The sequence below is a fragment of the Plectropomus leopardus genome, chromosome 2 (assembly GCF_008729295.1).
Source record: "Plectropomus leopardus isolate mb chromosome 2, YSFRI_Pleo_2.0, whole genome shotgun sequence".
Classification (NCBI taxonomy): Eukaryota; Metazoa; Chordata; class Actinopteri; order Perciformes; family Serranidae; genus Plectropomus; species Plectropomus leopardus.
The window spans coordinates 24,657,085-24,671,793 of NC_056464.1; the positions used below are offsets into that span (position 1 = coordinate 24,657,085).

General features: G+C 40.1%; 1 protein-coding gene across 2 annotated transcripts in view; it reads right to left on the reverse strand.

The window, feature by feature from the left end:
- col2a1b (collagen, type II, alpha 1b) overlaps nucleotides 1–6,015 on the reverse strand; it is a 65,044-nt gene extending 59,029 nt beyond the window's left edge. Inside the window, exons 1-3 of one of the 2 annotated variants that reach the window (XM_042506001.1) lie at nucleotides 5,722–6,015; nucleotides 1,776–1,985; nucleotides 22–38 (exon numbers count right to left, since the gene is read on the reverse strand). In XM_042506001.1, coding sequence (XP_042361935.1) covers nucleotides 22–38; nucleotides 1,776–1,985; nucleotides 5,722–5,812 — 318 coding nt within the window. In that variant the 5' untranslated portion in view covers nucleotides 5,813–6,015. The remainder of the gene's footprint in view (nucleotides 1–21; nucleotides 39–1,775; nucleotides 1,986–5,721) is intronic. The other variant, XM_042506010.1, reaches the window with a different exon arrangement.
- Between the last annotated feature and the right edge of the window lie 8,694 nt (nucleotides 6,016–14,709).

The window sequence follows — 14,709 nt, forward strand, 5'->3', positions numbered from 1 at the left end:
TAATATTCTGCAGTGTCTCACCTTGGCTCCAGGTGCTCCTGTTATGTGGTCAAGCAAGTTAAAGGGGAAAAAAAGGATCACAGTTAGCATAATGAAGAACACAAACAATTCACGAGCGTACAGTATTTCACAGAAATCCAGAAAGTCTTAACACACTGATGGCCAATTGTACTTTCTTAAACTACTCTAACGACCACAACCAATTCATATTTGTGGCACCCAAAGAGCCCATCAGGATGGGAAGTGTTTGTTGAATCACCATCTTAAGCAAAGCAGAAGCAAAGCGGCTGCAAGTAAAAGTGAACAATAGGAAGCAAATAACTATAGTAGCCAATTTCACTACATTAAATCTGTGAGGCAATGGTTGCATTTTTGTTTTTCATGTTTCAAAGCATTTTAATAAGCACTGTTAAGTAGCATTACTGATAATTTAATTTGCATCTTTTTTTTCGATAAGGCTGGGTATTGTTGAGAACTAAAGTGTATTTTTTTTTAATGCTAATGCAGATACTCTACCAACTTTAAAGTACTGATAAGAGTTTTTCTACAAGCTTATAAAAACAAAAGAATCTGAACTTTTCAAACATTAAATGTTTAAATTCAAGTAGCTGTACAAAATCGTCATATAAAGTAGTCTAAAGTCTGGGTCTTCAACAGAGGGTCTGTGACCCCTTGGGGGTCCTCAGCCAAATTACTGTTTAATAATTTAATGTAAGTTTAAATTTATTTTATTTAAAAAAATAAAATGGGTCTAAAAATACTAAACATGAATCCAATATATTATTAGGGAAGATAAAAGGGGCCCTATTCAAAAAAAAACACTACACAACATTAATGATAAGTCCTTGTGCAATCACGTGAACTAGTTAACGCAAAAGATGACGAAGATCCCTGATCGAAAATCTGTCAAATGTTGACTTGAGTCAGTCACAAAATGCGTGAACAAGATCATATCTGACAGATGTTACGCTGCTATCTTTTGGCACTTGACAAAGGTTGATAGTCCGTAGTTCATTTCTATCATTACAAAAAAAGTATTGATAGTATCAATAGCCAGTCCTTTTTTTAGGTGGTTGACAACTTAAAATAAGGCCATATGTGTTACATATGTCATAAGCACTTAATTTTGCCTTAAATGGAAGATAAGCATTTTATAAAGCATTTTAATTCACAAGCATGCATTGCAAACAGCGACACTTCGGATTTCACAGATGCTCCTCAACTGTCTGTGTTTATATTTCCAAAGCTGACCAGAGAGCTCCTTGTTTACCAGGAGAAAGTGGCCGTTTTAAAATGTGGTGAATATTTCCTTCAAAGAGTCTCAGTAGAGTGTCACAGTCTTTGTTGCCATCAGATCTGCAGAAATCCTTCGAGAGGATATAGAGTAGAAATGTGAGGCCGTGTCTGCTTGACTGAGGTATTTCCTTAATGACTCCCACATGTTTTCATGATACTCAGGGAAGAAGAGAGTATTCAAACAAGATGGGGCCAAGGTGAGCCAGCTATGGAAAAATGACGGTGAGGTAGCATACCACTGAAATCTGCTCAGATATGTCACTGTTGTCGTTTATTTTGTATCATTTGTTTACTTTGGCGACAGAAAACTGTATTCAAATCAAAGGCTGACATGAAGCCTGATTTAAAGTGTTAAATAGTTGATAGTCAACCTTTGATTAATACAAATTTGCCCATGTGTCGTTTTCTCCCCAAAATAAACAACATGATCTCGTACAGTAATTTATTTATGAAGAGGTGTGAGATAAATAAATTACGACCAATGGGTGGAGACTGGTCAGCTGCGCAGATGGGGCAACACTCTCCGAATGGGATTTCAGGTTTGGGGCAGTCTTTAAGCTCCTCGCAGACAATTTCATCACACAGGACGGTTCCAGTGTCACACACACAGATGCGACAAGGCTCTGGTTTCCATACGTCCTTGTCGCTATAGCGCTGTCCATCTTGTAGACAGGTAAAATCATCGTCCTCTGTGTGTGAGGTCAGAGTGAGGGACACACAGAGGCCGGACAGGTGGATGATGGAAAGAAAAAGGACATTAGGCATCAGATGGATAGCAGTCACTGCAATGTGTTACTCAAAAACATCAACTACTGTATTTACTCCATGTCATCATGTGTCTTTGAGATATAAAGCAAATGAAGTTGTGTTTCGGTCCTAAACACATGCAGAGTGCATCAACAGGTGGATACTTTAGAGTGCTTAAACTCAAGTTAAATTGTAGTAAATAATAAATAAATGAAATAGTAATCCCAAAACAGAATCTTAATAATAATTTGATTAGATATTTTACTGAGCTGGTTAGGATGGGTAGGTGGCAACAACTTGAATTATAATAATCTAATAAACCAGACCAGGGGCCAGTTTTATGCAGCCTGGCACCTTATTTACAGTCAAAGTACAGAAAAGGAAAAAATCCCATCAGTGTAAAGTAGAAAATGGCCACCTGGCACCCTATTGCGGGCCAGATTTGGCCCACAGGCCATAACTTGAGTATCACAGATCTACTGCTTTAATGTGGATGGCAAATCTATTATTAAAAAATCCTCTGGGGTGTTACAGTGGTCTTGGAGAACCTATGTTAGGACTTCAACCCACTTTTATTTTTGATTATTCTGCTTATTTTTTTCTTGATTTATCGATGAATCATTTTATCCATAAAATATCTGAAAATAATGAAGAATACATGTTATAATATCTCACAGCCAAATATGATGTATTTATGTTGCTTGTTTTGTAAAGAAAGATTCTAACAGTCCAAAATAAAAGGACATTAACTTAACTATATAAATGACAAAGAAAAGCATCAAAGCATCAAGCATCGAGACACTGGAGAGGTTAGAACCAGCAAATATTTGCTGTTTTTGCTTGAAAAATTAATAAAATAATCAATTTCTTCTCAAAATAGTTGCAGGGTAATGTTTTGTTGACTGACCAATTGATTGATGGACTAATCGTTGTAGCTCTAGTCTACATAAACCACAACTTCCAGCTGTTGAAACTTTGTTGCATGTCACCCCCTCTCTTCCCTCCACATGTTCTGTGCTCTAAACTATACACATAAAGGCTAAAAAGTCCCTAAAGTCATTTTAAAATGACTTAAAAATATTGTGCCATCACTCCTTTTTTCAATCACCAACAGTGAGTCCAGTTATTAAATTAATACACAAGCATGCAACCTCTCAAACGGTCTCGGGGTGGCAGTGTAACACCACAGAACCACAGTGCAGCTGCAGGAAACCTCCAGTAACTTCACAAGAGCTTGAGAGATCTAAATTCCTCGACAAGTTAAATATAGGGCCAGTTTACATTGCGGGAGACTCCCTAATTTGCAGCAAAGGAGACAGACTTTGCATTCAGTACATGAAAACTGTTTGGATTTTTTTTTTTTCAGACCACAGCTTGGCAAAGAGAGCTGAGCTGAACGTGATGGAGGTGGAGCTTGTTTCAATACAGGTACTGTACTTGCTCTAAATCACACCACTCAAGAGAATTTTAACAATGAACTCAGTAATTAGCCATATTCCTGCTCATTTTCCAGTCTGACAGCTTCCTTAAAAAGTCAACAGAAGGCCAAACAGTTGCTCAAAGAAATTCACTGATTGGAGCCACTGAACCTGCACCGAGGGGTGAAAGTGGTCGACGCACCAAGAGAAAGGCCTCAGGGTTCAGACAGCCGAGAGTGTGAGGGGAGCAGGAAGCAAGTACAGTAGCTATATTTACCTTTGAGCACTGCTTAAGTCTAGGTAACCTGACGGACCTCAGCAGCAATGAAAGAGGTCTTTCTGGAAGGGGACAGAGTGGGCAATTCACAAACTATTGCCTTGTATAAACATGGGGGCTCATTTTAAACCCCATCTGGAAGCCATAGCTGTGTCAGATGCCAATTCAAATGCGTCAGAGAAAATAAAAATGCTCAGCTTTCACGCACATACCTTGCGGGTTTTGACATTTAGTTTTACGGGCCGGGATGCTCTGTCAAAAGACTGCACCTGTCCTTTCATTGGCTCAAATATGAAAGATTCTCCTGATTGTCTGAGACAAGGGCTCCTCTGTGCACTGCAGAGCTGATAGAAAGCTGGCTTTTCGTCACTGAGGATAATTTGTAAGTCTCCTCTCTCCCATGTGTTGGCAGCCATACTGTTTTCCAGAGGAGTAAAATGAACAATGAAAATGGTAAAGTGAACCCAGGTGTACTCCGAGGACAGTGGAGTCAACTCTGTTTTCACTGTATTTATTCACTGACAGGCCCTCAATGTCTTCTACACTTGTCAGACTGACTTTATGGCCTTCTCTCCTACATGAATGCTCAGTCAGTGGCCTCAGAATTGAGAGTTAAAGAGCTGACCCCTGTCCCCTCTGAGTGACTTGGGGCCATTGAGCCTGCTGTGCTGAGGTTACAATCAGACCTCTTTACCACTTCAGCATTCCCTACTTAGCACAGATGAAAGAAGGGCATTATATCAAGGAGATACTATAGGTACAAGCATAACCTGCAACTTGACTGTTTTATTTTTTTTTCTCTTATTTGAAAATACCTCTTTTCTTTACTCAAAAACTTTGACTTGTTGAAGTCTGCACTCCTCGGAGTTACAATAACAAAGTCCTTTATATTTTTCCAATCACCTATCTCTGGCACCTAGCCTCTGTCTCTGGGCTGACTGTCACAGCTTATGGGTAATCTTTTGCGCAGATGGAAATCCTGAAATCATATGGAACATTATTCCTGGCTCCAATCTGCTGGCGTACATTCATTCTCAAATGTCTCCTGTGCATACTAAAATCAATAATGATGAGGATTAATCCCACTCCGATTTTATTCCCCAAAAAATAACTCCAGGAGTAAGTCTGCAGGTATGAGGAGTTATATAAGGGTTCTTTGACTCTAAATAGAGTGAATATTAAAATAGTCACTTTGAAAACACTTTATTATGGTTATTAGTCCCTTTCCACCCCGACAAGCCAGGATCTGCCTGGATGCCCTCTGACAGCAATGGAATGTGAACACTTTTCACCCAAGGCCCCTGAGCCTGACCACCTTTCACTTTTTGGCTGTCCCCTCCCCCTCGCACCCTCTATATTAAGTGAATCTGCAGCTAAAAGGAGAGCCTGTCAAGGCCTCTGAAGCACCCACAGGTGTCCCGCAGCTTAACCTAAGAAAGAAGGGGGAAGCAGGGTAAAGCACTTGGCTTCAGTGGAGGGGATCAAAATCTGAATCTCGTGGTTTTGCTTTCCAAAATGTCCAATATAACGAAAATGATAAATAACTGCTGCAACAACAAATAACTCAAATTAAAAAATAAAAAAACTCCCAAGAAGCAAGAAAACAAACAGCTCCTGCTCTGTGCGCCTTATTTTGCGTAAAATTGCCACATCCCTTCATCCACTGCATCCCCTTTACGCACCTCACAACTCTGATTTTGAGTTTTATCACATCCTGCAGGTACAGTAAGATCAGCACTTAGTAGACAGAGGGTCCACAGCTATCAACAATCAGATAAAGTTTAATACAACTGAGTATCCAAACTCTCAAACTTTCTGTGCGTAAAAGTTGCGATATAACCAAATCACTCAAATCACCAAAAAAGTCTCCTCGAGGCTCAGGTGCCGCGCGCAAATATAAACCTGCTGCACAAAAACTCTCTATGCACCTTTTGATAACTTTCATCAGTACAGCTCTTATGGAGAAATGAAACGGGCACTTACGGTCGTCCTCTTGACATCTCACAACGGCTAATAGACACACTTGGGTTGCTACAAGTAGCAGTACAGTCCTGGAATCCATAAAGCTGAACATGTCTAAATATTAGACATGCAGGGCCCGTGAGGGAAAAATAAAGGTGCGAAATTATCGGTGGCTTCTCTCAGTATTTAGTGTGTGTGTGTCCCCAGTTACAAAAGCCGAACCATCGACATTCACAGTTCCCAAAAACCGATGGTGGGGGAATCCAGCGGCAGGACCCGGACCTGCAGCAGAAAGTCAGCACCGACCGCTTCGGGTCAGACGCTGTAGTTTTATGTCCCCGTTGCCTTCAATGAATCTTCGTATATTCCCAAATATCAGGCCGGCCCCTTGCCCCCCGCCAGGCTGAAATCTGAGCCCCGTTTCCCTCCCATTCTGTCTCCCAGGTTCCATTATTCCAGTCCCAGACCACTCCTTTCTCCACGTGCTGCTACTGAACCCAAAAACTGAATACTCCCCCCTCCTAAGTTTGGTGCCATCCCTCTTTCTCCCCCGCCTTATTCATCGAAAGCACAGCGATGTCAGAATCACCTCGTTCCGCTAATTGAAAGTGCGTCTTCGGTCTGTGACCTGTGTGCAATAAATAACCTGTTGCAAGGTGTTATATTCTAATAAGTGCTACTGGACAGAAATAACTAACAAACAAAAAAACATCAGAAACTGTCAAGTTTAACAAGGGTACGACCAAGTGGTGATTGTGTACATCAGGCAGTGTTCAAATAGAAAATACAAAAATAAAATACAAAAATGCACAAGTACCACAGAGACATAATGTCACTATAAGTCATGTAATATCAGACACAAACAAAATGTTAAAATGTTTATGTGGGAGATTTAAACAAGAGAGAAGGGGAGAATGAGCTGATTATACCACTATAGTTCTTTATAAGGGTATAATTAATACATGAATGAATTACTCATAGTTTGCTAAATGATAAAAATGAAAAAAGAAGTAGTGGACAAAGTGCACAACTCTTACTATTGGCAAAGTACAAATACTCCTTGTTACTTGAGTTAATGTTCTGGAGTACTTTCTTTTTTTAAGTACTTAAGAACTCAAGGTACAAAAATCTAGAGACATTGTTTTATATTGTAACAATGCATTTACAGATCATGATGACTATAAAACAACAAACTGAATGCACTGACTTTTTTGTAGAACTGGCATGAGGAAACGCTTGTTGAATACGCTGTAAAGCCTGTGAAATGCCCACAGAAACCCAAACTGACCAAAGGACCACTCTGTCATTTTAATTTTTTGAAGGACAAAATTTACCTTAAGCTGCTTACTAAAGTTAGATGGCAAAATGTTGTAGGTCACGAAGTTTTAGGGTGGTAAACCTGGCAATCATTTACTATATATGCAAATCAATCTTCATTTCAGAAACTTCAAACATGGACTTTAAGTTTGGCCATGCTAACCAAATACAACCACCTGCTGATCACCTCTGTTCTCTGCCTGTCTCTACTGATGAGCTGCCCACTGAAAGGTCCATGTGCAAGGTAGAGGTACAGGAACACCACTTCAACAAACAAACATGCAAACTTGCATGATCACAGCTTATGGACTTCTACATTTTAGAAAGAAAAAAAAGCCTCAGATAACTTACTGATGGACACTAACAAATGTACTTTGTTACTGTCCATCACTGGAAAAATGTTGTTCTGAAGAGCCACCACTCAATATTACAACACGCTATGAGCATTTTCAGTCCATGTGGTTACTACACACTTGATGCTCCATCAATTTATGAAAGATAACTTATAGTTATGATAAGTTATTCATATATTATTAACAGCTGGTCAAGCTGTAAAACAGGTTAAGATGTACTCCCTGCACCTGTGATAAGCCCCTCAATGAACAAGCAGTTTATTTGGAAGCAAACTTCATAATTTCTTGTCACACTTAGTCACCAATATTGAGCCACAGGAGCTCATAACATTCTGAATAATAGAGTTCAGAGCTGCAGCCATGAGTCATTTAATCGATTCATCAATTGAAAGAAATTGTTCACTTTGTGCGTTTCTGCAAGCCATGGATATGTTGCATTTGTGCATCTCGAACGTATCATATCAGTGTTTCTAAAGTGATGTATATGAGCTGATTTTGTCATTTGGAGGTGGCGGGGATGGTGGGTGGTGTGACGCTGAGGTGAGACGGCTGCCAAGCTGCAGACCACTGTTCAAGATCAACAAACAAACAACAAACAAAAAAAACAGTTGCATTTTAGTGACCTTTCTCAAGGTTTGCTCCGCTGTTTGTGGCACTGGACCTGAGTGTTTCTTTTTTACTGACACATCGCAGCATTTCCCAGCAGCATTTGAGCCACCGAACATGGGTGTCATCAGCCAAAACTTGATCTTTTCTGAACCATAACCAAGTAGATTTTGTGCCTAAACCTAGCCACACCTTCACCGCAGAGCTCTTGAGAAATGATGAGTTTAAACACATCTGCTACAGTGTATAAATGTAACTTATCTTTGATTTGCAGAAACATTTTTTTCCCGACAATTTGGTTGTACAAAAAAGTGAGAATTTGACGCTTTTTTGTCATGTACAATCATCAGTGAAATACTTTTTGGTTTTGACTGCTGATTCGACAAAACAAGCAAAAATCGGTCACTTTGAGCTCATGTAAATTGGAGGATTTTTGACATCCTGTGGACTAAATTATTAATCGGTCAATCAAGAAGATCATCACAACAGCTTGAGTGTATAAAGCTGAGCATAAAGGAGGAATTTGATCTAATGGTTGGTACAGTGGCATTCCTGAGACAACTGTGGGAAAAGAGGGAATGACCCGGGCTGAGGTCGAGGGCATGCAGCATGCAGGCTGTCACACAGCACTGACTAGATTATCAAATTTTCCTGACATGGCGATGGACATATATGACAACTGGAGTAATGTTGAGGGAACAGATGGACTGTTACATCTATTCAGGACTCAAACAATATGCCTCCCTTTTACAAGAGAGAAAACTTTGAAAGAATGAAGATTAAATGGTTGGTTCAGTAAATGTATGTCTGGTTAACTTCCTCACCTCCATTAAAGAGCCGCACACAGTCACTTCCTTGTGCTGTGAGACCATCATGGGCTGTTTCCCACGCAGACACTCCCAAACAGGTCTAGAATCATCAGTTTTCTCTCAGTATCATTTTGGTTTTAGGACAGAACTAATTTAAAGAGATGCTGCCTTTTATGTCTTCGTGTCTTTATTTCACGTTTCCATAGCAGTCAGGTTATGTTATGGCTTTGGTGTCAGATCACACAACCTTTCAGAACTCCAAGTTTCTCAAACTGTCTGCAGGCTGCTCACATTCCCACACACTGATTTTCGATCAAACAAATGATTCCAACAGTGTCGTTTGACCTGCTCTGTGTAGCTGCTACTTCTTCATTTCTGTGTCTCGCAGGCTGATAATGGGCAGGAAAGAGTAGGTGTGAAAAACTGGAGTAAAAGGCAGGTAGTTAAATGAACTTTATGCCAAGTCCACTTATCCATTGCATAATATCATCCAGTCACTGAAGTCAAACAATCACTAAAAGAGGTTTTATGCAGTTTATTATTGTTGGGTGTGTTTATTAATCTAGTCTAAAACACTGTTTAGAATAAAAGACAGTGAGCAGCTGTGTTTTATTGGTACTGCACAAAATTAGAGGGAGGGATTTTTATTAGAAGGATTTTATTTTGTTAAATTGTCAGTTTTTCACTATTTTTAAACTCTACTGTGTGAATGTTAAAGGACTACAGCTGTAGACCAGTGGGATAAAGTGCATGACAAGTGACAACACAAGTGAAAAATATTTTCTACAACCTATGTATTGTTGGTGTCACTGCTGGTTGACTTTGCCTGTAATAGGTGTGTGAAGTGACCTCTCTCAGAATAGGTCAGCTTTGGACTAACATTCACCACAAAAACAAGCCCAGTTGCATTGTATTGTGTTTCTGAAAACTGTGGGTATGTTGCGTTTATACATTTTAACAGATATAATATCAACATTTCTAAAATGACAAAGTATATAAGCTGACTGTCTTTGGGGTATGGAGGAATGGTGAATGGCGTGACATCTTGGCGTGACTGCTGCAAAGCTGCAGATAACTGTTCCAACAAACAACTCCAGTTGTTGTTTGGTGACCCTTTGTGACATATTTGCCGGTGTTTTTTTTACTGAACAAGGGTGTTTTGAGTAGTACATTGTGAAGTTCTCCACTTGGTGGCACTAAACCTGGCTATTTTTCACCAACAAATTGTGGTGTTTCCAAGCAGCTATTGAGCCAAGCAACCCGACTACTCTTCACCAAAACATTGCAGTGATTCCCAGCAGCATTTGAGCCACAGAACTTGGCTTTGTTTAACCAACACATTGTGCCGTTTCCCTGGCCATTTTAGCCACTGAACCTGGCTGTTTCTCACTGACCCGACCCTGCTCTCCCAACGGCTTTTGTGCCACCAAATGTGGGTGTTTTAAGGCTAAAATGCTCTTTTCTTAAACATAACTAAGTGGTTTTTATGTCTAAACCTAAGCACATATTAACCCCAGCATTGCTGAGAAACATCAAGTTTGGCCCATGTGCTGTTGTCCTTTACAAAATAATATGGTGGTTTGCAGAAATGTACAATGTGAACATTTTTTCTGGTGATTGGATTGCTAAACATGATGTCCACAAGAGTGGTTGTAAAATGATTTGTGAGGACATCCATATTCCCATGCAGCTTTAGCCATAATTCAAGATTTATGTTATAAATTAGAGTTATAATCATACTTCAACCAAAAATCACAGTAGTGCTAACTCTAACGAGAGTTGTCAAGCTATGTTGCTGTTCAAGTGCAGTACTTGAGTAAATACTCTCCACCACTGATTGTCATCCTTCTTATGAAAACAACACTTCCTGTAAATTTAAGGAGCAGCATCAACAACCCTTCTCTATATTCTCTTTAATATGATAATATCCAGGACCACTCCTGTTCACAGAGGGAACACATGGCCAAACCAAACAGCCTTGATCTTCCCATTAGACCTCTGCTGAGCCCATAGTTTGTGCAGGAACGACACTCTTGTCCCTGCTCTAACCCTGACACATGGAGCTGAGGTTATAAATCACAGCAACTAACTGAGTGCTCTTGCCATGAAGAGCCACTTGTACTCTATCGCTACAACTCTGCCTATTTATAAATGGCAAGGGACAGTTTGGTTGCATCATTGAGGCAGGCTCCTCACCCCTCTGCAGGTTGTGACCTGTGAGCTTTGACCTCTGACCCCTCCCACACTTTATTGGAAACCGGAGCAGCTGGTGCATCCAGAGTGTGCAGCATTGGTGCTATTCTCTACCGCTCGGCCCTTAAAAGAAAACTGTGGTTATCTGGCGGGTCAGTGAATCATACTGCATGTTAGCTTGTTTGTGGTCATTTATTGGGTCCAGGTTCAAGTGGAATAACGACCGATTGCTGATCAGTGTAATAACCCGTTGTAAACACCTGCAAACAAGCTCACTGACACCTGCAGGTAGACATCTGCAAGTTTTAACAGTTGTGGATAAATTGTGCAGTGTAAAAGTTTTCAACTGAAATACACCACTAGCTATGAGTCAAATGTGGTCAAAAGTGAAGCTGAGTCATATTTAATTTTGGCCTTTCACTTCTAAAAACATTTAAATGTGTTTGTTTTACATAACTTTCCCTTTGAGTTTTCATGTAATTCCTGATCTCTAACCTTGTACAATTTTGTACAGCAAAAAAAATTGTACAGCATTGTAATTTTGCATAGCTTCAGACATTTTCTGCAAGAAAATTGTATGTCTGTCTATGTATAGCGCAGCTTCAAGCAAATTATGATTGTTTTCCTTTTGTGATCTTGTGGCATGCCCATAAACCCTGCACAACCCAGGGATCAAAGGCTTTGGATCACTCAGCTACTAATTATCTATTCATAGGCTAGAGACCTAAAATCAGTTGTAGTTTCTTGTTTTCTTATTGCTGGTAGTAACTGGTAGTAACTGGCAGTGCAGCTACTTCGGGTAGTGCCTTGTCAAAAGTGAAACCAATGAAACAGTATTGTTAGACGGGAGTGCATATGCTGCTTTATGGCCTTAGTGTATGAATGTGTGAGATGTTGTGAGGTGTTCTGCTGTATGTGTGTATGATCTCTGACAGTGAGCAGCCCACAAATGTTTTTACCCTCTGAAGTGACACCCTCTGACCCCATCCCATTTCTTATTTTACCGCTACCCTTTGTTTTTGAGTGCCTTTTGCCCCTTGGAACAATCTTGCAGGGGGTCAGTGTTGAAATTTGAAATGGGACGACCCTTCAAGACCCTGATACATCATCAGTAGTTGCATTTGGCTTCATGTGCGACTGAGCAACTTTTATAGGAATAAACAGGTCCCCACCTCCAACACTGGATCCAGTTATATGTATGGTTTCTTTCTTTTTCTTCTTTCTATCCCTACCTTGTATCCCAACAAGAAACGGGACACCTATCCAGACGTGAATGTGCAAAGCTGAGGGGGAAGGCTGAGTGGTTGAGGCAAGAAGTGTATTGGGTTTGAGCCCAAGTCTGTTGGAAGCTTTGTAACTTTGTGCTTCTCATCTCCATGTCTGTGAGAGTTCAGGGATGGTTTAAGTATTAAAGTTCGCTGTCAATGAATCAAGACAAGACTTTGCTTTGTTTCAGACCTGCAAACCTCAATTATGTCTGCAGAGGAGATGGGCTGCAGTGTCCTGTGGCTGGATTTTGATTACTTCTTCAAAGCGTCTCTGTGCTAAACTGACAGACGTGTCTCCCTCCAGCAGGGTGAGGGGTTAAGGGTGACAGAGTCCCTGATGCTTAAAAGAGAATAAGAAAATAAACATTGGCACTTGAGGTATCAAATGTGTGTCATGCAAGAACCAGAGCCTCAGAGATTAGTTACGATTACTGCCAACATGAGGAAAGGAAAAATCACTCTTTTAACAACTTCTCTATAAGATTTAAAGTTCAGACTTTTTTATCAGACACTTTTAATACATTTAGGAATGTATAATTTGCAATATCTAGGGATGTTTAGTCTAGTAATAAGTTACAGACAAATAACAAAGAACAAAAGTACAAAATCAAAATATACAACTCCAAAACAAGTAATATAAAACACAAAAACAACAAGAAGAAATTTACTATAATGAAGGACTAAAAAGTAAGTCAATATATGCTATAAGTGACCCATAAAAACAAGACCATTTAAACGACCAGATAAGATGCACCCTGATGTACAGCAGTGCTTTGAAATGGCCTCGAGGAAGCAGTGAGTGCAGCTTTAAGTTATTCTGCAGAAGATTCCACATACACAGAGCTGCATACATAAAGGCTCTTTTTGCCAAAATTGATTCAAACCCTGGGTATAGACAATAAAAATAATAGTTCTGTCAATGGAGAGCAAAGCTATTTTCATTTTTTTGCTTAATGTAGATTGAATAATTTGCAATTGCTAGTGATGTTTAGTCTGTGAATTTATGATGTGGTGACAAATTACAGCTGCAGGAAGTTCACTCTGCTGTGCCTCTGCAATTCACACTGAAGACCTGCGACTTGAAAGAGGCAGAAAATTATGGGAAGAGTCGGTGAATATAGGTCTGTAGTTGTTTAGGAATGAAGTCTGTCTGGAAAGATAATCAGAGAGTATGGGGGGAAAAGAAGAGAGAGAGAAAGAAAAGAGAAGGGGGAGCAGACAGAGAAGGGAGTTTCAGAAAAATAGAAAAAGAGGGAGAGAGAGTGAGAGGTGAGGTGGGTGGGAAAGATGGAATGCAGGAGCGAGGGAGGGGACAGCTGAAAGAGGAGGAGAGGGTGGGATGCCGCGAGTGGGAAGGAGATTGATGATGGAGAGAGAGAGAGAGAGAGAGTGAGGTGCACACAGCAGGCAGAGCTTTAACTGAGGCCATGTGAGCTCGCCACTGAAATAACAAAAGCCATGACGTCACCAGCTGGGGTGGATGTGAAAGAACGCACTGTCAGGCTACCTATAGCCAGAATAACATTACTTCCATTAGCCTCGTTTTTGCTACGGGGCCAAATGGGGATAGCCACAGTTCACTACCCACACTGACTCACATTGTTTAGTTTTCCCATAAATTTCAGTCAGTGGTCCAAAATTCCCAAATATTACTTCTCTTTAACATTAAGGCTGGAAATATTCTGCATACTTTGTATTGTTAATAAATTCCATGAAAAGAGAAAAAATAAAAATGTCTCAGAATACTTTTAAGCTTTCCTAACCTTGGTGCAGCCACAAAGCCTGTCACTTCTACTGAAGACGTAAAGCTTTAAAAACAGGTCACACTTACTGTATGTGGTTTCAGTCAGAGCTGAAATGACTAGCTGATCGAAAATGAATCTGCAGTCTTTTCAAGCAAAAATGCCAAAAATTCACTGCTTCCAGACGCTCACACGTAAATATTTTCTGGTTGTCTCTGCATATGTTTGAGTTGTAGACTGTTTATTGGACAAACCAGACATTTGAAGATCCTGGAAGACCCTGTTATATTCAAACTGTTTAGATCTTGCTCTCCAAACAAGCCTGCTGTCAAGTCGTGGTGCAGAAATTTATTTGTGTCTGTCCAAAGACTGTTGTCCAGTGGCATGCCCAGACTTTTTTTTTTTTTACAAGGGTGGCCCAAGTGGGGCAATGACTGATGCAGGGGTGGCATGGAGTATGAGTGCTGCTGTGGGCACACACATAGGAAAAGCTTTAATTTACCATTTTTGTCTCCACTCCCCATACCTATTTTAATTACAAACATTGCAGTGTTCCTGTTTATGGTTTAGTTTAAAAGATAAATAGACCTTCCTTTAAAAAAGAAACTGTTCCTTAAAAAGTAAATAGTACAATTTATTTGCAAAATTTGTCAGGCTAGATACTACTCTGCCACATTACTGCCACTCAGGCAGATAGCCAATCATTATAGGGTGGAACCTG